Consider the following 23,817-nt stretch of genomic DNA (forward strand, 5'->3'; position numbering starts at 1 on the left):
ATAGTCATAATCATTATTATTATTATTGACACAATATATTTTATTTCATGTAATTATGGTAAATTCCAATTTGCTGTTAGTAAATTACATTAATCCTGTAATATATTATCTTAATAATCATGTTCATGTTCAAGAGATTATTTGTCAAGAGTAAACATGAAAGAAAACTTCAGTGTATCATTCACAATTATTCTCCTCAGATACAGCTGATAGCACACAATTTATGAGGTGTTGGGCTGAGGACAATTCCCTGAACTGGTGTCAGATCCAGTTCATCCTCTGTTACTCCAGGTGGAGGAGTGAAACGGAAGTGCTGGAGGAGGGAGGTGAAGAAGAGGAAGAGCTCCATCCTGGCCAGACTCTCCCCAACACATGCCCTTTGACCTGAGCGATACAAAACAGTGAACTTATTGAAATGTGTTTCCATTTTGTTCAGTGACAGAATCAATGTATTGAGGAATTTAAAATACCAGCAGAAAATGGAATGAAGGCATCCCTCCTCACAAATTGTCCGGTTTTGTCCAAAAAGTGGGCAGGGTAAAACATTCCAGGATTTTCCCATTCACTTTCATCTTGAAGAACCGATGACAGCAGAATGAACACGGGAGTTCCCTGAAGAGATTTGTTTATTGTAATAACATTTAGGAGTGATAAAGTCTTTGAGGGTTTCAACATAAAATTTGATGAATGGGAGTAACATTTGTTGGAATAAAACATGGTGTACTCATTTTGACAATACAACATCAAGCAAGATCTACTCCAACAATATCTGGCAATGCTACCGATTATTCAATTTAAGTAATAAACATTTCTTTGTTTAACCTTCTTAATGAAAAAGCCTTGGAAAGTGACATCTCTGGCGGCACAATGTTCTAAGACAGGAGTGATGTTGGCCAGTCTCTGGGTCTCATGGATGACAGCGTCAGTGTAGGGAAGATTCTTCCTGTCTTCTGCCCGGACCTGACGACTCCCTATCACCCTGATCAGCTCCTCCTGGACCTGGTCTGGAGAATTGGAGGTGAGGATAAACTAAAAGCCTTGTTGCCATAGCAGGTTGAATGCCTCCTGTCCTTATGAGGAAATGAAGCAAAGTTGTATTTCATAATGTTTTAAAGGTCCCATTTTCCCTCCAGCATTATTTTGGTCTTGTAAGTCGATAGGTGAGGAGAACTGGGTGCATTTTAGAATATAATGTAGCTGCCTTTTGAAACCAAAATGATAATTGTCGAACTTGGAAGTGTTGTATTGGATCACATTGGTTTGCATATTAACGGTAAGGATTCAACTTACTTTAAGGCCAATGGTGCCAACCCATGACAATTATAGGAAAACCTTGAGTGCAAGGCACTGTGCTAAAATTCTGCTTTTTAAACTGCGATTTTTGAAAGAACTGTTACTTGAAATTTGGCCACTCAAGCTAAGCATAGTAGGGGTGGGTTTATGCAAATGATGGCTGCAATGCAGAATGTATGTCACATGTGGGGTCAACCCTGATCTGCTTATTTCATGGGGTATTTTTTTCAGGGAGGAATTGTCCAGATCACATTGGACAGATATCACATTCTTTCAAGCAGGACTCTACTGCTAACACAACCAATGAAGCATTACATAAAGCTTGGATCTATAATGTAAGACATTTTAATGGAAGGCATTATTCGTGAGTTCTTACCTTGTATTTCTGGGTACTTTGCCATGAACAGTAGACCAAATCTAATAGTTGTTGATGTAGTATCAGTCCCGGCAGAAAACAGATTGGCAACAGTTACCAGAAGGTTGTCGTCGTTGTAGTGGCTATTGTTATCCCCAGACTCCTTACAAATATGGAGAGAACTATGAGTGTCACAACTGGACGTGTCAAGAGTCTATGAGTGAAAGCAGATTGTAAGCAGACCCAAATGGTCCTCAAACGGTCCTGTATGTTTGTATCTTTGTGTGTGTAAGGAAACATTTCTATACCTCTAGGTGTTTTTTGCGGGACAGGAATGAGTCTACAACGCATCTGCACAGCTGTGGACTCAGAGTGTCTTGTAAACTTTTAATCAGCTTTGTAATCTGTCTCTTGTTGGCTGCAGTATTCTCCATTAGACGCTTTCTGTCTCTGATCCATTTGCACAACCTTGGAAACATGGCATAAAGCTGTGGAGCAGACAAGAAAGCCAAAACGGTATATGGTGAGCTTGTGCCTTGTCCACAGTTATTACTTATTTAATTAGATTTTGATCAATTTCCACTCCTGGACTCTTAACCTTAACCTGGTGACGGGGTTCATGTGCCACAATGAACCTTGTGGCGCTGCCGTCTAATGCCTTGGTGCCTGTTCACCCATGGCCACCCATGGTAGATTGGCCTCAGATGAGGGGCCAGACAAATAACGATTAAAAAAAATCCTTTTAGAACAACTGCAATGGCTAGGGGAACCTTGTCCGGACAAGGAAAATCAGGGCCCATATCTGGAGACCCAGGAGTACAGCTTACAGGAAAGCACCTTATAACTGTGTGACCCATGTAGCTTGGTCGGGCTCAGTCCAAAAAAGTTATATAACGTGCAGCTGCTGCCTTATGGGCCCGCCACCAGCATTAATGGAGGTAGACAAAGAAGATAGACAAAGAATGCAGAATAATCCAATTCCGGATGGCATCCTCGCCATGGAACAGTGGACCAAATTTTTACACTCAGGGACTCTCAAAAAGTTCTTCCCCTTAGAATGTGATGAGTAAATACTTTAAATCTCCAGAATGCTCAAGATTGAAAGGGAGTCCTAGAAAAAGTGGTGGTGGTGCTTTAGATAGCCATTGTTGAAAATGAAATATTCACTTGGTTACAAAGCAAGGAGACTGGTTTGGAATAATATAATATAAAACATTACCTGCATCGAAGGAGAGCTGACAAGTCGTGCATTCTCATTGGCTCGCTTCACCATAGTTGTAAACTCTTGGTCTTCATATTCAAATCTGTTTCCATAGACAATGGAGCAGATGATATTTGAGATGGCATTGTTTACTGGCTCAGTAGTTTCACAGGCTTTACCTGTAATAACACAAGATAAGAAAAAATGGGTGCCAGGCACATCTACAATTCTTTATTCAAATGGTGGTTATTAATTACAACGGCTGACCTTCTTTTTTTTTTAATACATCAATCAAGTGCTGACATTCTTCAATGATTTTCTCTTCACAAGCCTTCTTTCCCATCCCAAAGTCTCTCATGCTGCTAAGAGCAAAACGTCTCATTTCTTTCCAGGAGTCACCATTGTTAAATAAAATACCTGAAGAAAAACATTAGTGGAGAGGATGCTTCTTGAATATATTTAATTTGGAATAGATTAGATAAACAAGTATCGGATTGAATGAATGAACCTCTGATTTCTCTCCTTACCATGTGTTACGTCTAGTTCCTTAATAATAGGACGAATATATCGTGCTGCAAATGCTTCACCATTGTTGAGCAGAGCATTCCTTATCGTCCTGGTTCCTGCCAGAACCACCACTTTCCTTGGTCCAAAATAGAACTTGAACACTGACCCATACTGCCTATAGAGCTGACATTGGGGACACGGAATTGATAATTGCAAATTTGAAATAATAACTGCCAATTTGAATTAATAACTGCAAATTTGAAATCAAGTTAGTTACAAAATGAGATGAAATAAAGGAAAATACAATAGTGAATAGAATAGCCAAGGGGGGAGAGATCCGTCTTAAAGCCATCTTGTAAAAGCCTATGTTCATGCAAGACACAGAAAGGATTATTATCCTTGGTTCAGTTGTGGTGTTTGTGTGTGTATGGCGTTGTGTGTGTGTTATGGGATGAAATAAACAGCTATTGAATATAAAAATCGAATTTCTCCAAATTTCCTCGAAGGTCTGTACTATTTCACTATTATGAAGAAAAAAAGCCCTGAACCTTTGACGTGGAATGTCGAAATGATCATACGTTTAGGGTTTTTTTAGAATGGCTAATTTATCATACAAATATGATAATTATCGTACATATGTCAACACTGTTCCCGAGTCATTTACCAGACTTGTTTGCAATGATCAAGTAATTTGCAAGTCACTAAATTAGTTGGCTATAATAATGACCATAGTTCTATGAGTTTGTGACATTTTGAGTGGTGTGCCGTGGGAATATTTCATTGTAAAAAGTATGCCATGGCAAAAAAAGGTTGTCAAAACTAAGCTAGACAGTCTCTTCCCACAACTATTTTTCAAATGTTTCATTACTCTCTATTCAAAGTATTGAGGAACACAAGTTCACAAACGAATACCTTTGTTGTGACCCAATGTCAGTTAATTGTATTTTTTATAATGATATTGAAGACTTTTGACAAATTAATCATTTCGATTAATATAAATATACAATTTAATTTTTTTAGTAAATTATTTAAAAACTCAAAAAAAGTAAGCAGTCTTTTTTGGGGAATATAGACACAAAATGAACAAAGATATGATACGATTTATCATGTTTAAATCCTAATCAAGTATTTAAAACAAATAAATCTTCATTTTTACAATTTTAAAGTTTAAGATGTAAAAAGTGAAATGTGTAAAGTTATGACTGAGAATGTATCTTTTACATTCTCAATAAATAAACATGAATTCAAGAAATTAATTAAAGTAATGAAAAAGTGTTTTTAAAAACTGATTTTTTAACAATCAAATGTCACCATGATATAAAAATGCATGTAAAATACATTCAACTGAAAAGAGTGTCCATTCATTTGAACTCATTATGGATTTTTCTCCTCCTTCAGTCACAAACATGACCAAATACAGTATAAAGCAAAGCACTTACTTCAGAAAAGGTGCGGTGAGGCAGCCTTCGATCCAGATTCAGTAGATTACCGAGCAGAGGTAGGGCCCTGGGTCCTGGTGGCTCCTTTCCTTGTTTCTCAAAACTGGATCTGTTGGAGAAGAGAAAAAGCAGCAGCAAAATAACTGTCCCCAGCAGGGTGAACAAAGAAGGGGACTGGAGGAAGATATCCTCTAATACAGCCATGCTTCCCAGCAAAACGATTAAACTCCCTTTTATCTGAGGAGTCTTTTACTCAGAGTTTCCCTCTAAGCACTATACCTACCTACTATGGAACACAGACTTTTCATAGGGGCTTTATTCCTCATCAACAATAAATTCAGGTGAAAGAAAACATGCACATCATAAATCAGTACATAATTAACTTGAATGCACTCAGTGACCCAGTGCTGCAAATACATGTAAACGCAGCACATTCTCCAAGGAGACACCAATAGGGGAACCTTTAAGTGCTATGGAGAACCCTCTATAACAGGTTCTACCAAGAACCCCATGTAAAGAGTTATTTCTAGAACTGCAGAAAGGTGTTCTAAATGGAACCTGTAACTAAAGGTTTCCTCCCAGAACTTCCAAAAAGTTTGGAACCCTTAAATTATTGAATTTTCTTTCAGAACCCTAGAGGCTGGGTTTGTCTATGAACCTTTTTGTGTGTTGCTAGCTGGTTCCCCCACACTGCCCTCTCCTGACAGTGGCGGGCAGAAACGCCACAATATGTATGAGGTACATTTTTCTTTAAATTATTAACTGTTGATGCAAAGACCAAATAAAATAAAAATGAAATTCCTCATCCCTCGACAAAAAAATAAATAAAAAATTCGCTGAGGTGTGTCTTGGGGAGAGTGGCAGCTGCAGGGCTGAAGCACCACCCAGAAAAGTGCCGCTTCATGCAAAGAGAGATCACCTTCCTGGGTCACCAGCTCGGAGGGGAGGAAATCAGCACAGTAGAGGACAAGGTTCGGGCTGTGAAAGACCGGCCCAGCCCCACAGGCACATGGCAGCTCAAGAGCTTCTTCAGACTAGCCGCATACTATGGGGGCTTGTGAGGGGCTTCTCCTATGTGGCTGTTCCACCCTTCCACCTACTACAGAAGGGCAGAGAGCACCCTTCACTTCAGGTACTACGTGGGGGGCCTCCCCTTCACCGTGAGGACCGATCACTCGGCGCTCCAATTCCTCATGTCGTTTGGAGATCCAGAGGGACAGGTCCCACAGTGGCTGGAGGAGCTGCAGGCGTACGACTTCAGGTTGGTAAACAGGGCAGGTTCACATCATGGAAACGCAGATGCCCTCTCCTGCTGCCCCTGCACCGAACAGAACTGTCGCTACTGTGAGAGGCGCTATCTATGTCAGGATTGAAAATATTGCTCATTCTCATTATCTCCCCCTCCTAATCCCCCCTCCCTACTTCTCTCATCATCTCACCTCCCTAATCCCTCTCTCCCCAATTCTCCCATCACTCTCACTCTATTCTGTCTCTCACTATATGTACTGTATGTCTAATCCTGCAATGTTCTATGATTATCTTTGTCTACTTGTCATTTGTTTGTGTAGATATGCATCCCTACAAACTTCCTGCAATGCTAGGACAGTGAAAAGGAATGTAAAGGAGGAAATCCCAGACTCATCTATGGGAAAGCATGGCAACGATGGGAACAGTAGTATAGCTATTGCTTGGATGCACTGTGCCATCACCCCCAAACTAACTTCAATGACACCCCATTAAGTTTGTAAGTTGGAATGTGGGAGGCTTGGGCTCATCTGCTAAACATAGCAAAATCCTAAGTCACCTCACCAGGATGAACCCCAGCTTCTGTGTACTGCAAGAAACTCACCTCACTGCATCCGAGCACTTCAAACTCAAAGCTAAATGGGTTAATCAGATGTTTTCTGTATCATACAGCTCAAAAAAAAAGAGGCGTTTCTATATTGATCAATAAAAGTATCCCATATCAAAATAAAACCCCAATATCAGACCCAGAAGGGCATTACATAATAATGGCATTTTAGGTAAGGTCAAATTTACCATAGCTAATATTTATGGCCCCAATGAGGATGACCCAGATTTCTTCCACAATATATTTTCAAAACTCTTCGAATTCTTTGTCTCAATTATCATATTGGGAGGAGACTTCAACACAGTACTGGATCTAAGTTTAGACCGTTCTCAAACCAGAAATATTCGCAAATCTTAGCGTTCGTTGTACACTATAAAACAATATATGAGTGAACTTGCTCTTCTGGGTTGTTGGCGATCAAATAACCCACATTCTAGAGAATACACATATTATTCACCACCCCACCAAAGTGTCTCTAGACTCGACCTTTTCTTGACAAATAACTCTGCAATGTCCAAAATCACTAATCCTGAAATCCACCCTATTGTAATTTCTGATCACGGGAGTTCTAAGAGGTAGTATAATTTCCTTTTCCAAAAAGAAGGGACAAGAATACCAAAATAAACTCGAACAATGACTAAAGAAGTTACATTCCCAACAAGCCCGCTCATCCACTGAACAAATCCGAAATGAGATCTGGACAACTACATCTCAACTTGATAATATCATCCATCAAAATACACAATTCCTCATGCAACAAACAAGTGCAAATTACTTTGAATTCAATGACAAATCAGGTAAATTTATTGCCAATCAATTGAAACGCGATAGAGAAAAAAACACTAATTACAGCCATCAAAGATCCACAGGGTGGGATAACATACTCCGCAAGACATCAATAACATATTTAGAGACTTTTATAATAAGCTATATTACTTGGATAATGAATCTAATATATCAAACATTCACTCATTCCTTGATGATATGGACCTTCCTAAACTTTCGACAGAGTTGGCTACCACCTTAGATCAATCACTTACTCTAGAAGAACTCAGGAAAGCTCTCTTCTCTATGCCCAACAATAAATCACCTGGATCAGATGGCTACCCAGTGGAATTCAATAAACACTTTTGGCCACTTATATCCCAATTATTCATCAGAATGGTTACAGAGATTAAGTTAACCTCCACCATTGATGCAATGGATCAGAATCCTCTACAACTCCCCATCTGCTTCTGTCATCACCAATGGTTACACTTCACAGCGTTTCTCTTCAACACGGCACAAGACAAGGATGTCCTCTCCCCTATTGCTATTGCTATTCGCCATCTTTATTGAACCCTTTGTGGCGGCCATCCATCAAAACAGTAATATTGTAGGCATACAAACCGGAAACTGTTCACAAAATCATTTTGTATGCAGACGATATCTTGTTGTACATATGGAACCCAATATTATCCCTACAGGAGGTGTTCAATCTTATATCTAAATTCTCACCTATCTCTGACTAATCAATAAATTGGACTAAAACCACGGTCTGACCACAATGCTGCAACCCAGAAACTTCTCTTAACCATCACAAAGGGCAATATTAGATACATTGGTATTGATATATCCACCAATCTGTCAGATTTGTTTCCCCTCAACTTCACTCCATTGCTTCAAACCATTGAAGAAGACCTAATTCGGTGTAACAAGCTACCCATCTCACAAATCGGTAGGATAGCAGCAGTGAAAATGAATATACTTCCAAAAATAAACGATATATTTGCAATGACCCCAGTGCAACCAACAGTACATTGGTTTAATACTCTCGACTCAATAGTCAATACATTTTATTGGAAATAAAAGAGACCGAGAATTAAACTAGAAACACTACAGAAAAACAAAGACTGTGGAGGCCTAGCAGCACTAAACTTTAGATACTACTATCTAGCAAACCATTTTCAACTAATAATTATATGGTTACAACCAGAGCAACAACTGAGCTATGGATGGCGAGACATTGAACAAACAGAATGTCAGGAGTTGTCATTATCTGATCTACCATTTCTTTACTGAATAAACAATGAAACATAATTGCTTTAAAAACCCATTCATTGCAACTACTCTGTCAGCCTGGTAGAGATTCAACAAACTCAGTGGTTACACTCCATCTCCAAACAAATTCACTACAACCGGCACAACCCAGATTTTCTGCTTAAAAATAAATCAATAATCTTCAGGCCTTGGAAAAGACAGGAATTACTCATCTGGAACACATTTTTTAAACAATTTGCTTATATCCTTCCTAACCTTAATCCAAAGGTATAATATCGGTGGTCACAGTTTCCTGCAATTCCTTCAACTACAGCAGTCTCTAAAAGTTAAAATCAAATTAATGAACACCCTACAACCACCTCGGATTATTGAACATCTTACTCATATAGGTAATTTAAAAAGTCCCTTTTTGAGAATATACAAACTTAAAATAAAAAACAGATGCCACTTTTTCTTTACCTACCATGGAATGGGAAAGAGATTTTGCTGTTTTCACCGATATCAACCTGTGGAAGCTTATTTGCCTTAACACCTTTTCTATGACCCACAATTCCAGAATGCAACTCATCCAATATAAGATTTTGCACAGAGCTTGGGGCTTGCGACCGGATGGGGTGTCTGGCTGGTTGTGGTGGGGCAGGCCTCGCCCTTGTGCTGGGCACACACACGCACAGGCACACGCACGCGCAGATACACACACACACACACACACACACGCACACACACACACACACACACACACACACACACACACACACACACACACACACACACACACACACACACACACACAGCGGTCTCATCACAGGCACACACACACACCACCAGCACCCGCCATGGTCTCACCCCCAACACCCTCCTGGTTACATACCTCCCCTTTTCTCCCTATATTACTGCCATAACTATGGCAGGAAGAGGCCACGTGCTGAATGGTTGTTCCAGTTGTCCTGGACTGAATTAACTGTTCGCTGTACAATTACATCTAAACATTTTTTTTCATTTTTGTTGTCTGTTTGGTGAGGGCGGGGGGAGTAGGCTTCGGCCAGGAATTCTCCCTGGTCTCAGTTTAGTGTTGAGGGTACTGTATGTGATGTGTTGTAGGGATGGTTTGAGCAGGCACACATGACCTGGATCTAGGTGATTGAGTTAGGGTGGCTGCATTCCAGTTGCTCATTGGTTGGGCTAACGAGCAGCATGTTAAAACCCACATCCATACACACAGTCAGGATAGGGCCCTGTCATGACATGTTCCATCTGCTCCTGGCTTATTCCACCCAGCCTCCTCAATACAATATAGTGATGTCTACAACCCATCGTTGTCTGTGTCTCTGTGCCAGAGGGCCCCGGAAATGTCACTTGGATGGCGTGTGGTAGGCAAAACTGCCACAGTGAGAGAGGTTGAGGTGTAGAGCAGTGGTGTAGTAAATACATAATGGAGACTCTGCAATGCATTTGCACACCGCTGCGCATGCCCGTTCCCCGTTAAATATAATAAATTTGTTGGCTCATTGATGCCCCCCCTGCCCACACTGACACACGGATGCACGGATGATATACTTTGGCACATGGATCAATGCGAACAGATGCAAAACAAGGGCAAAGAGCACTCAGCAGCTAAACTCTATGGCCGTGTTTGTGCTCGCATATCTTTAGTGCCATATCTTTAGTGAATCGGATACGGCAAAGACGGTGCAGATAGCTGGCACAATTTATACACAATTCATGGTGCTATCACTGGCGGCAAGCCATTCTTTGTAATTCACCCCTCAGTGTTGTGATCAAGGACACAAGAACAAGAACCTTGAACAAGTATTACTGAATGTTACACACGCATGAGAAACAGTGCTTTGAAGCATACAATTCAAATTACCTTTTTCTAAAAAGGCGTGAAGTAACATTAACAACATGATGATCTGATAAATATTATGATAAAAAAAAGTAGTATCAAATATTGAAAGGGTTAGATGTTTGGCCTGTATTCAAACTTTTCCACATTACCAATGAACTTTTAAGTTTAGCTGTCTTTCAGCAACATGCAGTAACACAGTAACACTTAAACTTACTTTTAGTAGAACCTCAAACCCTCTTAATGCCAGAGCTCTCCAAATACAAAGAAGCTTCACTCTCGTATGCGGCAAAAAAAAAAAAAAATTAATAAACTGCACAAGAAAAGTACAGCAGCTAAACAAAAACAACTAGAGAAGGGTGGGGCGAGAAACTCAAGAGAGAGAGAGAGAGCAAACAAAGACAATAAAACAAGACAAGCAACATTAAAGTTTATTGAACAAAAACTACAATACAATTACTTTTTGTAACATTCTGTACCATGGCATTAAGCTGATGAATTCTGATACAGCACATGATTTGGAATGGATGGAATCCTTGTACAATCTGTGATTAAATTCAGGATAATCCACAAAGGCCTAGTTGGATTAAAATGTTCATGTATTTTCTTTTCATTTTACTTATCGCCTAAACACTGTGATCTAAGCCAAACCTGGAACAAACAAATTCCAACATGAAAAAAAATCATATGATATATTATATGAAGCTGAATAAAGACAATCTTTCACCGTCTACCTTCTACCGTCATTTGGTCACCTATTCAGCTCCTTTGAGACATGGCACAATACCAGCTGATGTAAAAAGCTGCTGTCAGGAACATCCCTTCCTTGATGCTGATCTTACATATTAATGTTTAGAAATAAAAAACAGGGGAGAGAGAGAAGGCTGGAAACCACCGGCTTAAGCAGGGACACATGGAAGGTGGGGTGGGCACGGAGGGAGGGAGGGGGACGGAGGCGTACGGCACAGGGGTTGATGATTGACACAATGGGGAAGGGGCCAACACACCGGGGGCCGAGTTTTCGGGAGTCCACCTTGAGGGGCAAGTCCTTTGTGGAGAACCATACCATCTGTCCTGGGACGTATGTGGGTGCGGGTGCACGATGCCGGTTCGCCTGCCGCTGGGACCTGGCAGAGGCCTAGAGTAGGGCAGAGCGGGCCCTCCTCCACGTCCTCCGGCAGCGACGAATGGACGGAGGGTACGGCGATCTCAACCTTCTGGGCAGGGAACAGCGGGGGTTGGTAGCCCAGAGAGCATTGGAAGGCCTCCACCTCCTGGTTTACCCGCTCCGTTTGGCCGTTGGTCTGGGGGTGGAAACAGGAGGAGAGACTGACCTGTGCCCCCAGGGCCGAGCAGAAGGCGCGCCAGACCTGGGAGGTGAACTGGGGTCCTCTGTCCGACACCACGTCGGCCGGGATGCCATGGCGGCGGAACACCTCGGCCACCAGCAGGTCTCCCTTGCCGATGGTAATTTGGGCAGGGCGAGGAAGTGGGTCGCCTTAGAAAAGCGGTCCACCACCGTGAGGATAGTGCCCCGGGATGGTGTGAGACCGGTGACAAAGTCCAGGGCGATGTGGGACCAAGGATGAGTTGGGATGGGTAACGGGCAGAGGAGGCCGGAGCGGGGTCGGGTGGAGGTTTTGGACCGGGCGCAGGTGGGACAGGCAGAGACGACGGACCGGGTGTCAGGGAGCAGGGTCAGCCACCAGAAGCGCTGGCGGATGACGGCCAGGGTGCGGGTGATCCCGGGATGGCAGCTGAGGCGGGAGGCATAGGCCCACTGCAGAACCTGGAAGCGTGCGGAGTCAGGGACGAACAGGCGGTTAGGGGGTCTGGTACCTGGGTCGGGCTGGTGTTCCTGCTCTTGGGTGACAAGGGACTCGATCTCCCAGGTGAGCGTGGCGGCAAGGCACAGGGGTGGAAGGATGGGTTCTGGATCCCCCGTCTTCTCCTCTGGTGCGAACACACGGGACAGGGCGTCAGGTTTGGTATTCTTGGTGCCTGGGTGGTAGGATAGAGAGAAGTTAAACTGGCCGAAAAACAACGCCAACCTGGCCTGCCGGGAGTTGAGCCACTTCGCCGTCCGGATATAGGCCAAGTTCTTATGATCGGTCCAGGCGACGAAGGGGTGGATTGCTCCCTCAAGCCAGTGGCGCCACTCCTCCACGGCTAGTTTGACGGCCAGGAGTTCCCGGTTGCCCATGTAGTTTAGTTTCTTGATGGGTGTGATGTGTTGAAGAATGAAGGAGTGACCGCTGACACTGACTTGAATAAAATAATAGTTTTATTACACAAATCAGCATCAAACCAGACTTGCCATGGATGTCCTGGGAGAGACCCGAGCCGGATGGGATCTCTGCCAAGTGACGCTCTGTATTCGCTTTTAAAGCTGTACAAAGATAACATATCACATCTGGTTCCAATCCATAGGTGCCGCTCAGCCTATATCCTGTCCTAAATGTAAACCTTTCCTCCTCTGGTCGAGCTGGAAGAATCAACAAAATTCCTCTCCCATAGGACCTCCCAATAGTCCCATTGTTGTTTTCGTTCTTCGTATGACATCGAGGCAATAAATCTAATAGTAACATAGTTAATATTATGACCGCACTATATCTCAGCTTTGGGAGCTCAGTGACCTATTCACCTCAAACCTTCCAGACACCTCATATTCCCCCCTTCGAGACTACACAAAGTCTCGACAGAGAGAAGAGTAATTGAACATACGATGTTGATTGGCTTAACAGAAATCACTTAATAACAAACACAATTGGTTATAATATACCCCTCTGACCATGCTTTGTCATAGCAATACAGAAAATTTGTGGAGTGTGAGAGCGAAAAACCCATCCGGCAGCTTCATTTCTTAGAACATCCATCAATCAATCAAGACAGGAAAATTCTCTCACGGTCCCTCTGCCCCAGGCAACCACCTAAGGTACTCCAAATCAATTAACAGAAAAAGACGAAGGGTTTAGACTACTGTATAGGATGTTACATATAAATGCATACATTAAGAGCCTCAGAAATAAATCAAAAATTTGTCCAAAGTCAGGCGGGTCGACCCATCGGACCTTCCAGTGGACCTTTCCCTGCCTAGCACCAATGTCCCTCAAAAACCGCAAAAAAAAAGAATACCTGAGGTCCCAATGTATTCACTTCATCCTACTACAGACAACTCAAAGAAAACAATAGCAAATCAAAGTAATATGTCTTGCTAAAAATATCTAGCATAGAGTACAGGATATTCATCAATAATACAGGTTACATTGTAGTAAACAAACTCCAATATTATAAAAACATTCAGGACACACATGTATGTATTAAACTGTTGCTTTTTAACACCATCAACTTTTAATGATATTTCACTCGACACTCCTGATCATGATGTCTTCATTCAGGGTCCGCCGTCCATTTTCGAGTGTCCATGTTTGAATGTTCAAGTCCATTAGGCAGTTAGGATCTCTGGACACAGCCATCCTCTGACTGGTCCTGAAAGAAGAATCACCAGCCAGTATCTTGCACAAACATCAAATACAGTATAATAATTTCACTTTTGCATTATATTTTAACATTATTCCAACATATGATTAACTTTTTCCTTTTCCCCCCTTTGTCCATGTATTTCCCTTGTTAACAATAGTGTTGAGTAAATGATGGAATCAGATATTCAAAATGGGTATTTCTCTGCTAGTGTTAGCTCCTCTTTTATCACTATTTCCTCCTCATCTTCCTCGACGTCCTTACCACCCAAGAGTGGCATCTGAACACTTTCTCCCGGCATTACAACTCCTACCCATCTCAATATCATGGCCTTAGCAAAGGTCAACACCAACGTACAAAAACAAAACATCACACACAGTGATAAAAGAGCAGCCCCCATAACCTGAGCTACTATAGCTCCTAATGGTCCTAATTTGTCTTGCAGCCAAGCATTAGCTGACCACCCAGCTCCTTTTGATGGCCCAAACGCATCCCGTATATGTTTTAACGCATCTATGATGTTAGTCATATTGTCAGAGCCATCAGGAATCAACGTATAACAGTCATCTCCGGTTAGATTTAAAGCCACGCAAAGGCCACCTTGTTTGGCCAAAATATAATCAAGAGCCATGTCGTGTTTCATCAACGTCAATCGATGACTCCTCTGTGCGTTTGACAAATAATCAAAACCTCTTATGGTCTCATTTGCAAACCCTTGTAGAGTATACGTGATATTATCAATATGATCAGCTAAGAATGTAACCCCGTACCATGGAAACAATCCTATAGCCCATTTTTCTCCTAAAGATATCCTCCAATGATAAGACTCCAAATTGTGAAATTGTGCCAACTCTCTTTTCTTCCTACTTTTGGCAGTCTTTGCAGAATCACCCTCATCTGTCTTTTGTCCCTTCTGAAGGACAAAAACATCATAAGGAAGTTTCAACTGTGCCATATAGCAACATCCAGTCCATCCATACGGCAGAAATAAGTATGCTTTATCTCCACATACCCACCAAATATCTTTGAATGTTCCTATAGTCACATTACCCGGTAAAGTTTGATTCTTTACGCTCAATGTTTTACTGTGACGACTATTTGGCGCATGAAAGGTCACTCTATAAATTTCACCAGTTGTTCTTTCTATACCTTTTCTAAATTCCATCATGTAGATTTCACATTCTGATATCCCCATAAACATACCATCTCCTTCATGAGTGTCATTAGAACAAAAGCAGTCCATACCTTTTGCAGGTGTCACTTCCATCGCTTCAGGTGTTGCTGTTCTAATATCTTCATACTTATCAAGAAGATTTAAATATGGCAATTCTCTCAACCAGGAACACTTACGTTCAGGTCTAAATAGCTTAACCGACAGAGCCATCCATACATCATTGGCTGCTTTTTGTCTGAATAGCAGCCACGATAATGCATTACTTTGACATTCAGACGTCAAAGGTTCCGGTACTGTCTCTAGAATTGATGGCCATGTGCCCGGAGCTGGAACTTTCACTACACACGGACAATTGGAATTAGTAGTTATTCTAACGGAATGAGTTATCTGTTGGAACCACAGATTTCTCTTAGCCCATGGGTCTGTTATTTGCATCGCCGAGGAATCAAACCCATATGCTTTCCACTGGGTTTCTCGCTTCTTTAAAGCATGAAGATGATCAGTCATGTCTTCTGATGTCCACTCAGGTTCAAGAAAATCATTGACCACTTTTGTCATCGTCATCTGAGCTTTTTCTCCTGAATTACTATCAATCTCCTCAGCAATTGGCTCTCTAATTACAGAGCTCTCCTTGCTATTATTTAACTTAATTTCCAACTTCGCCATAGTCTTCTGAGTTATATTTATCCACTTCTCAGATGATGGGGATGTAGCGACAGTTGTCAGTGTCTTATCTACAGATATTTTAGATACCAAAGAAGTCATCAGTGTTTTATAGGTGGTGGATCTCATCCTCACAACCTCTCTTGTATGATTACCGAGAGTTACAGAAGTAGAAGTTGTCATCATCGTAGTAGTAACATCATTTTCTGCCAATGTTGGGGCTAGAGTGGTAACTGACAATGATACGTTAATACTACTAGTTATTCCCCGAGCTAAGGAAGTAGATGTCCTTGGTCCAACAGTCACCCTTGGTGTGACTAGTTGTTTTTGGGTTTCATTAGCAATCATGCTTACTTCTTTAGTAACCAGACCTTTTACTACCAGCATTATCTTACGAGTTCTGTATCCCGCTTCCCAATAATTTTGTCTTGGGACGTATTTAAACTCTGGATCCAAATATGTGCATGTATATTCTCCTTGATCTTCCCATAGTACATTATGTACTACTAGTGAACAGTCATTTTTAACTTTAACCCCTCTCCTGTCATTCATCAACACAAACTTTCGTTGATTGCTAGGCACACTGCTAACCTCAGGTACTGCTAGCACTATGTCTTCACCGCGCGCATTTTTCCATTTGGGGGAGATATTTCCACCAGTATTCCATTTACTACATTTACATGGAAGGTTAGCTGTATTTCCTAATTTAGTTCTAATCACAGTATTCACTGAAATTGAAGTTGTTGGAATCATCTGAGGCACAGCAGTAGTTAACTGCAATTCCTCTGTAACATTGGTGAGTTTCAAACCTAACAAGGCAGACGTCTGCTTTGTTTCTTCAGTTGGTGGGGGAGTTGATACTTCAGTTATTAATTTTCCTATTTTTCCAAAAACTGTGGGCTCTACAATTTTACTTTCATTCAAAACCACAAGAGTCACAATTTTATATCTGTAGTCAGGCTTTCTTTGCACTCCATCCTCTCTCACAATCACAAATTTAGGATCAAAATAAGAACACTTGTAGTCTCCTTGATCTTCAATCTGGGGTCTACGTAGATAAAGACTACAGTCATCCTTCATCTTCAGCCTTCTTCGATCATTTAGCAACACATACTTCTGTAGCGGTGACGTTCCCGACAAGTCAATTACCTTCCCATGGTTATCTTCCCACTGGACTTGAACTTCCCCTTTTTCATAATTTTCTTTGGTACACTGACATGGCAGCTGAACTGACTTTCCCAAAATCACTTCAACTCTAGTCCTCGTATCGTTTTGGTTTAACCCTTTTTCGAGATTGTCTTGGACTCCTAGGTCCAACTGGGTTGGTACACTTTCCTGGAGAGGTGTCACAGCCCTCTGGAGTCTTTGACAATTCATTTTCTCTGGGATTAGACTCTGTTGTGTCTGGGACATGTTGTAAATCAATGTCCCTGAAGTGTCTTTCTTGCTCAGGGACTGACAATTCATCCCTGGGATCATCAAAAGTGTGCTCATCAACATTAAGCACACCCACATCATCGCCAATCCCTTCTTCTGGGTCTTGACCTCTGAGGTCCTCATGAACCTCTGTTGTTTCAGCAGCTTCTGTTGGCTCTCTTGAGCTTTCAACATTTCTGCTCAGGGATCGTGGCGCCTCTTCGTTTGGCGCTCTAACACAATGCGATAAATGGTACCATGTAGGAGAACCTTCAACCTGAACCGCAGTTCCTGTACTGCGAACAACTTTGAATGGTCCTTCGCGGCGTTCGTTAAACCATTTCCTCCTAAACACTTTCACGAATACCTTGTCTCCAGGTTGCACCGCGTTCCTCTTTTGCTCATCAAGTCTCTCTAGCACCTCCTCTTGTTTTTGCCTGTCAGAGACATATGTGTGTATTTTCTTATGCAGTGTAGCCATGTAGTTAACATACACTCGCATTTCATCTTCTAAAAGGGCTAAGCTTGGACCCTTTCCACTTGTGCGCAAACATGGTGTTGGCATCCGTCTACCCGTGGCTAACTCATGGGGTGTCATGCGCAAATCACGGAGCCCACTTGAACGGCACACCATTAATGCCAACGGAAGCGCCTCTACCCAATTCAGACCTGTGTGCTGACAGATTTTAACAATGCGATTTTTCAGCACACCATTCATTTTTTCACAAACTCCTTGGCTTTGTGGATGATAAACAGCTCCTAAACGTTGTTTAATTCCCAATTTTTGCAGAATTAATTTTACTGTTCTATCCACGAACTCTTTCCCATTATCTGAGGATATCCGATCTGGAAGTCCCCACCTGCTTATGACCTCACGACACAAGAACTTGGCAACCGACTGAGCATCTTTACGCTTGGTTGGACATGCCTCAGGCCACCGTGAAAATCTATCCACGACGACTAACATGTATCTTTTACCTCCTATTGGTCTTATCATGTCAACAAAATCCACAACCAACTCACGCATAGGACCTGTCGGAGTTGGAATGTGACCAGGTGGACTCAACACACCCCTCCGAACGTTATTTTTAAGACAGATTGTGCATCTGCCTATGACATAATCAATTTGCTCAAGCAAGTACGGTGCCCAAAAACCATACTCTTTCGTGATCTTTCTCCTTACTTCCCCCCTTGCAACATGGGCTAACCCATGTGCTTCCTGAATCATCAGACCTAGTAGGTCAGGGGGTGCTACCATCAGTCCTTCATGATTTCTCCACAGACCAGCAGAATCTTGTGTGGCCCCTCGGGCCAACCATAATTGTTTATCGATGGCTGACGCCGCCTCTTGCATCGCGATCACATCTCTGAGCGTGATTTTATCTTCCAAATCCACTTCATGAGTGACCAGAAGAACCTTGCCTGCTTTGTTTGCTCCTGTAACTGCTTTAGCAGCCTCATCAGCCGCTTTGTTACCTTGTGTGACCCTTGACGTGTCCATTTTGTGTGCTGCACACTTAGCTACAGCTATTTCCTTTGGTTTCATCATTGCATGCAACAATTTCATTATTTGGGCATGATGCTGTATCGGAGAACCATCGGTTTTATGATATCAGTGTTCATTTTCAAAAATGCATAGATAAATCATACCCAGATAATGAAACCAATATTCACAGAACTCAACAGTATTTAAATCAAATCAGCTTTTCCACATGATCAATCAATCAATCAGTCAATAATACCCTATTAATTAGGCAAATGCCTTAATTGGTCAGTCCGTTGCCAAGTCTCTCACTAAATAATTGCAAATGCAATGTATGAAAAAGAACTACTACAAACCCATATGTGAAAACAAGCTAAACACATTTGTTATAACTAATATTTATAGGTATATAGGTAAATGCAGGTGAGGTCTGTTGAAAGAGTTTGTGGATAAAACCGTACTGGCCTTTAATTGATTTGGATGGATTCAGGATTCCAGAACGTTGTCATCCGCAAGCCTCAGTGTCTGTGAAGATCTGCCAGATGTCTTGTCATCTGCCCTATGGATGATTCAGTTCAGACTCATTCCATCTTTTCTGTCTTTCCCCAGCTTTCACTCAGCATAGTAAAAGAGAGGAAGAAAGAAAAAAGAAAAAGAACAACAGAAGAGTTCAATGCCTTAGGCTCACTCTAAATTCTTATACACACTGTGATACAATTCATTGTGACATACATTATCAGCTTTTTTATTTTGCGCACACTTGAAATAAAGCAATGGTTACTTTTAATCATGCAATGCATTTAAAGTCCAAAGAGTATATTAGTCAATCTGATATCACCTTTAATTAGTTATTTTTATTCTATTTATCTATTTATTTTTATTTTATTTAATTATTTTTATTCTATTTATCTATTTAATTGTATTTCATCCTTTTTATTCTTTCTTCTAACTACTGAGAGAAAAGAGTAGAGAGGGGGGCTCACCAGCCCCTCTTGTCAGGAGGAGTTAACTAAATTCCACTCTTGTGTGAAGCACCACCCCTTGCTCCACCTCTTATGTTTAGCAAAGACTTCCAGTATGGACTGGTTGTCAGCGAGTGAACATCCTGTTTTGGCTCCCGTAGGGACAGCCCAGCTCAATGCAGTTACACGCACTCGTAAATCAAAGCTGTTTTCTCTCAGCAGTCGAAACACAAAACCTCTTTTCTTGCATCAAGAACCAGAGTCTCCCTTCACCCCAACAAGACCATCTGCTCTTTTAACCAGACAGGATTCACAGAAATCACCGCCACACACACCCCAAGCATAAAAAGAAAAAGAAAAACCCACACGCCAATCAAACAAATCACAAATCCTCCTTCCAATTCAGAGCAGGAGATTTTCTTTTCTTTTCTGGATGTGTACATGTATGTGTAGGCAGACTGTGGCTCTAGTCCTTCAGAAGGCTCATTTTGTTATCAAATATATAAAGTCCTGTAAAGGTTCATATCCTTTATCAAATACACAAACGTCCTTGGAAAAAAGGCTCATATATATTTATCAAACGTCCTTAGAGAAAAAGGCTCATATATATTTTTATCAACTTTACAAAGTCCGTATACAGGCTCATATATATTTATCACTAAAGGGGCAAGAAATGTTTTTCTTTATGTATTATTCAACTGCTCACCACATATATATACCTATTTAATAACACATATATTCTATATCACATACACATACACAAAACATTACACAAAGCTCTTCTACCTCTGCAGCCGCGGCACTTTCACACTCACACACACAAAAAGAAAAAAAGAAAAAGGTATGTCTGACCAGCAGAACATCTAATCCCCAGAGACTTTAACAGCGCTTAGCTTTATGTTTTAGGTCGACTCATTTATACTTTTCTAATTTCATCAAAATTTTTACTTTGGCCAGACTTTTAAAATTTTACTTTGGCCACACTTTTAACAAATTCTTTTTAATCAGATTCTCTCATCATGCATGTTCACTAGTTCTCCAGAGCAGGTTCTGCCCTGTTTTTCCTCACTTTTCTTTACAAACTTTATTTTTTCATCTTTTGAGCCTTTAACTTGTAACTGTTTTTATTTCACTTTATCCTTTTCATCTTACTTTAGCTCAAACTTTATTTTTCATCTTTAGCCTTTAACTTGTAACTCTTTTTATTTGACTTTATCTTTTTCATCTCACTTTAGGCTTTTAACTTTTATCTCTTTTTCACTTTTCATCTTACTTTAGGCTTTTAACTTTTATCTCTGTTTCACTTTTCATATTTTTCATCTTACTTTTAGGCTTTTAACTTTTATCTCTTTTTTCACTTTACTTTCTTCTTTTTCATCTTTATTCATATAATTTTATTTTGAGTCAATTCCCCTGGCCAGGGTTATTTCCTCTTGTTTTTTCCTACCTAGATTTGACTATATTATATCTTCATTCGGCCAACTTTCACACAGCATTTAATGTACACATGTCTTACTGTTTAACGAGATACGGGCCCTGTCTTCGTTTATCTTGCATGGTTATTTAAATAACTTTTGGCTACTAGTTCTGCCATTCTACAATTACTTTTTATTTCTACTTTCTCAACATCTTTTAAGCCTTTAACTTTTACTTTTAACTTCATTTTTCATTTCTCTCATCCCTATTCTCTATTTCAACTTTTAACTTTTAGCTTTTATTTCTCTCATCTCTATTCTCTATTTCAACTCTTAACTTTTATTTCTCTCGTCTCTATTCTCTATTTCAACTTTTAACCTTTAACTTTTATTTCTCTCGTCTCTATTCTCTATTTCAACTTAATTCTCTTTTTCTTCACTTATTATTCTCTTATTCCCCTTATTTACGTCTTTTACATCTTAATTAACCCCAATTTAGACGGAAACTCACTTCACACATCAACACATCATCTCCATCACCGCATAATCTCAGTGTAGTCTCCCCGCCAAAAACATAACTGCTCCTAGCCCACATAACAGCTCAATTTTGTGAGAGGTCACTCACCCTGAGAGCGGTAGTTCGCTGGAGCAGGCAGCATCGGCAGATGAGGCCCAACAGATCCTGATTCGTGACGCCACTTTGTAGTTTAGTTTCTTGATGGGTGTGATGTGTTGAAGAATGAAGGAGTGACCGCTGACACTGACTTGAATAAAATAATAGTTTTATTACACAAATCAGCATCAAACCAGACTTGCCATGGATGTCCTGGGAGAGACCCGAGCCGGATGGGATCTCTGCCAAGTGACGCTCTGTATTCGCTTTTAAAGCTGTACAAAGATAACATATCACATCTGGTTCCAATCCATAGGTGCCGCTCAGCCTATATCCTGTCCTAAATGTAAACCTTTCCTCCTCTGGTCGAGCTGGAAGAATCAACAAAATTCCTCTCCCATAGGACCTCCCAATAGTCCCATTGTTGTTTTCGTTCTTCGTATGACATCGAGGCAATAAATCTAATAGTAACATAGTTAATATTATGACCGCACTATATCTCAGCTTTGGGAGCTCAGTGACCTATTCACCTCAAACCTTCCAGACACCTCACCCACGTCATAGTTGCGCTCGGGTGGGGTGAGCCTACCAGGCACAGGGGTGGAGCTTACCATCGGTTGGAGAGCGCTGAGACAGTTCTGCTCCTACCCCTGTGTCTGAAGCGTCCACCTCTACCACAAACTGGAGGTTGGCGTCGGGCTGGGCCAAGACTGGGGCCGACGAAAAGCGACTTCTGAGGTTGAGGAATGCGGCCTCGGCGGTCCACTTGAAGGCCACTGTGGTGGAGGTAAGGGCTGAGAGGGGAGCGCTGATACGGCTGAAATTTCGGATGACGCACCGGTAGAAGTTTGCGAACCCGAGGAAGCGTTGGAGCTGCTTCCTATTGGCTGGGGTTGGCCACTCCATCACAGCGGCCACCTTCTTGGGGTCCATCTCCAGCCTCCCTTGGCCAATGATGAATCCTAGGAAGGAAACGGACGGAACATGGAAGACACTTCTCAGCCTTAACAAACAGACGGTTCTCCAGGAGCCTCTGCAGCACCAGGCATACGTGTTTTACGTGGTCGGAGAGGGATTTGGAGAAAATCAAGATGTCGTCGAGGTACACAAAGACAAATGAGTTGAGCATGTCCCAGAGGGCATCGTAAATTAGGGCCTGGAAGACAGCTGGGGCATTTGACAGACCAAAAGGCATTATCAGATACTCGAAGTGTCCGAGCGGGTTGTTGAATGTGGTCTTCCATTCGTCCCCTTCGTGGATGCGAACCAGGTGGTAAGTGTTGTGGAGGTCGAGTTTGGAGAAGTGGGCGGCACCCTGGATGGGGACAAAGACTGAATCCTTCAGGGGCAAGGGGTACTTGTCTTTGATAGTGATGTCGTTGAGTCTTTCAAGTTTCCATGGCCTTCTGTTTGGGCCGGGAGACGTTATAAAGGTGACTGCAGGGGAGGGGGCGCCTGGCAGGAGGTTGATTGCGCAGTCGTAGGGGCGATGAGGTGGTAGGGATAGCGTGCCCTGCCTGCTGAAGTCCGGGGCTAGGTCCAGATATTGTGACAGAACCGAGGACAGGTCAGGGCTCTTGGGGCCCCCAGGCGGCGCGTCCAGCTGCGGTGTTAAGGCCGAGCGGAGGCAGTGGGCATGGCAGTGTGTGCTCCAGGAGCTCACGCTGCCCGAGCGCCAGTCCATCTGAGACTTGTGGGTCTGGAGCCAGGGGTATCCCAGAACCAGGGGGTTCAGTGGGGAATCTATGAGGAAGAACCTCAAGGACTCACGGTGGTTGCTGGACAGTAGCAGCTCGAGGGGGGCTGTCTGGTGGGTAATCCAGGTCAGATGTGACCCGGTCAGCCCCTTGACCTCGAACGGTGTGGGGAGAGCAACGGGTGTCAGCCCTAGCTGGTGTGCTAGTCCCAGGTCCAGAAAACTTGCATCCGCCCCGGAATCTATGAGAGCGGAGGAAGAGAGTCTCCCAGCTACCCCCCCACGAGAGGGTAGCTGGGAGCAGAGGAAGGGAGAGAGGGTTGGAGCTGGAGCGACCGGAACATAACCCTAGCGAGTCCCCCTCTTCCTGGCCGGACCAGGC

At 42.2% G+C, this 23,817-nt stretch overlaps 1 protein-coding gene across 1 annotated transcript in view; it reads right to left on the minus strand.

Annotated features, from left to right (window-relative positions):
* Positions 1 to 196: 196 nt before the first annotated feature.
* LOC307237303 (cytochrome P450 2K4-like) overlaps positions 197 to 23,817 on the minus strand; it is a gene marked incomplete at both ends in the record, with an annotated part of 24,140 nt that continues 519 nt past the window's right edge. The window contains 9 exons of the mRNA XM_080010015.1: positions 197 to 384; positions 471 to 612; positions 823 to 1,004; positions 1,670 to 1,811; positions 2,868 to 3,028; positions 3,117 to 3,266; positions 3,437 to 3,539; positions 4,796 to 4,904; positions 22,945 to 23,145. Of these exons, the coding sequence (XP_079866141.1) occupies positions 197 to 384; positions 471 to 612; positions 823 to 1,004; positions 1,670 to 1,811; positions 2,868 to 3,028; positions 3,117 to 3,266; positions 3,437 to 3,539; positions 4,796 to 4,904; positions 22,945 to 23,145 (1,378 nt within the window). The remainder of the gene's footprint in view (positions 385 to 470; positions 613 to 822; positions 1,005 to 1,669; positions 1,812 to 2,867; positions 3,029 to 3,116; positions 3,267 to 3,436; positions 3,540 to 4,795; positions 4,905 to 22,944; positions 23,146 to 23,817) is intronic.

Source organism: Zeus faber (assembly GCF_960531495.2).
Source record: "Zeus faber genome assembly, chromosome: 11".
NCBI classification, from domain to species: Eukaryota; Metazoa; Chordata; class Actinopteri; order Zeiformes; family Zeidae; genus Zeus; species Zeus faber.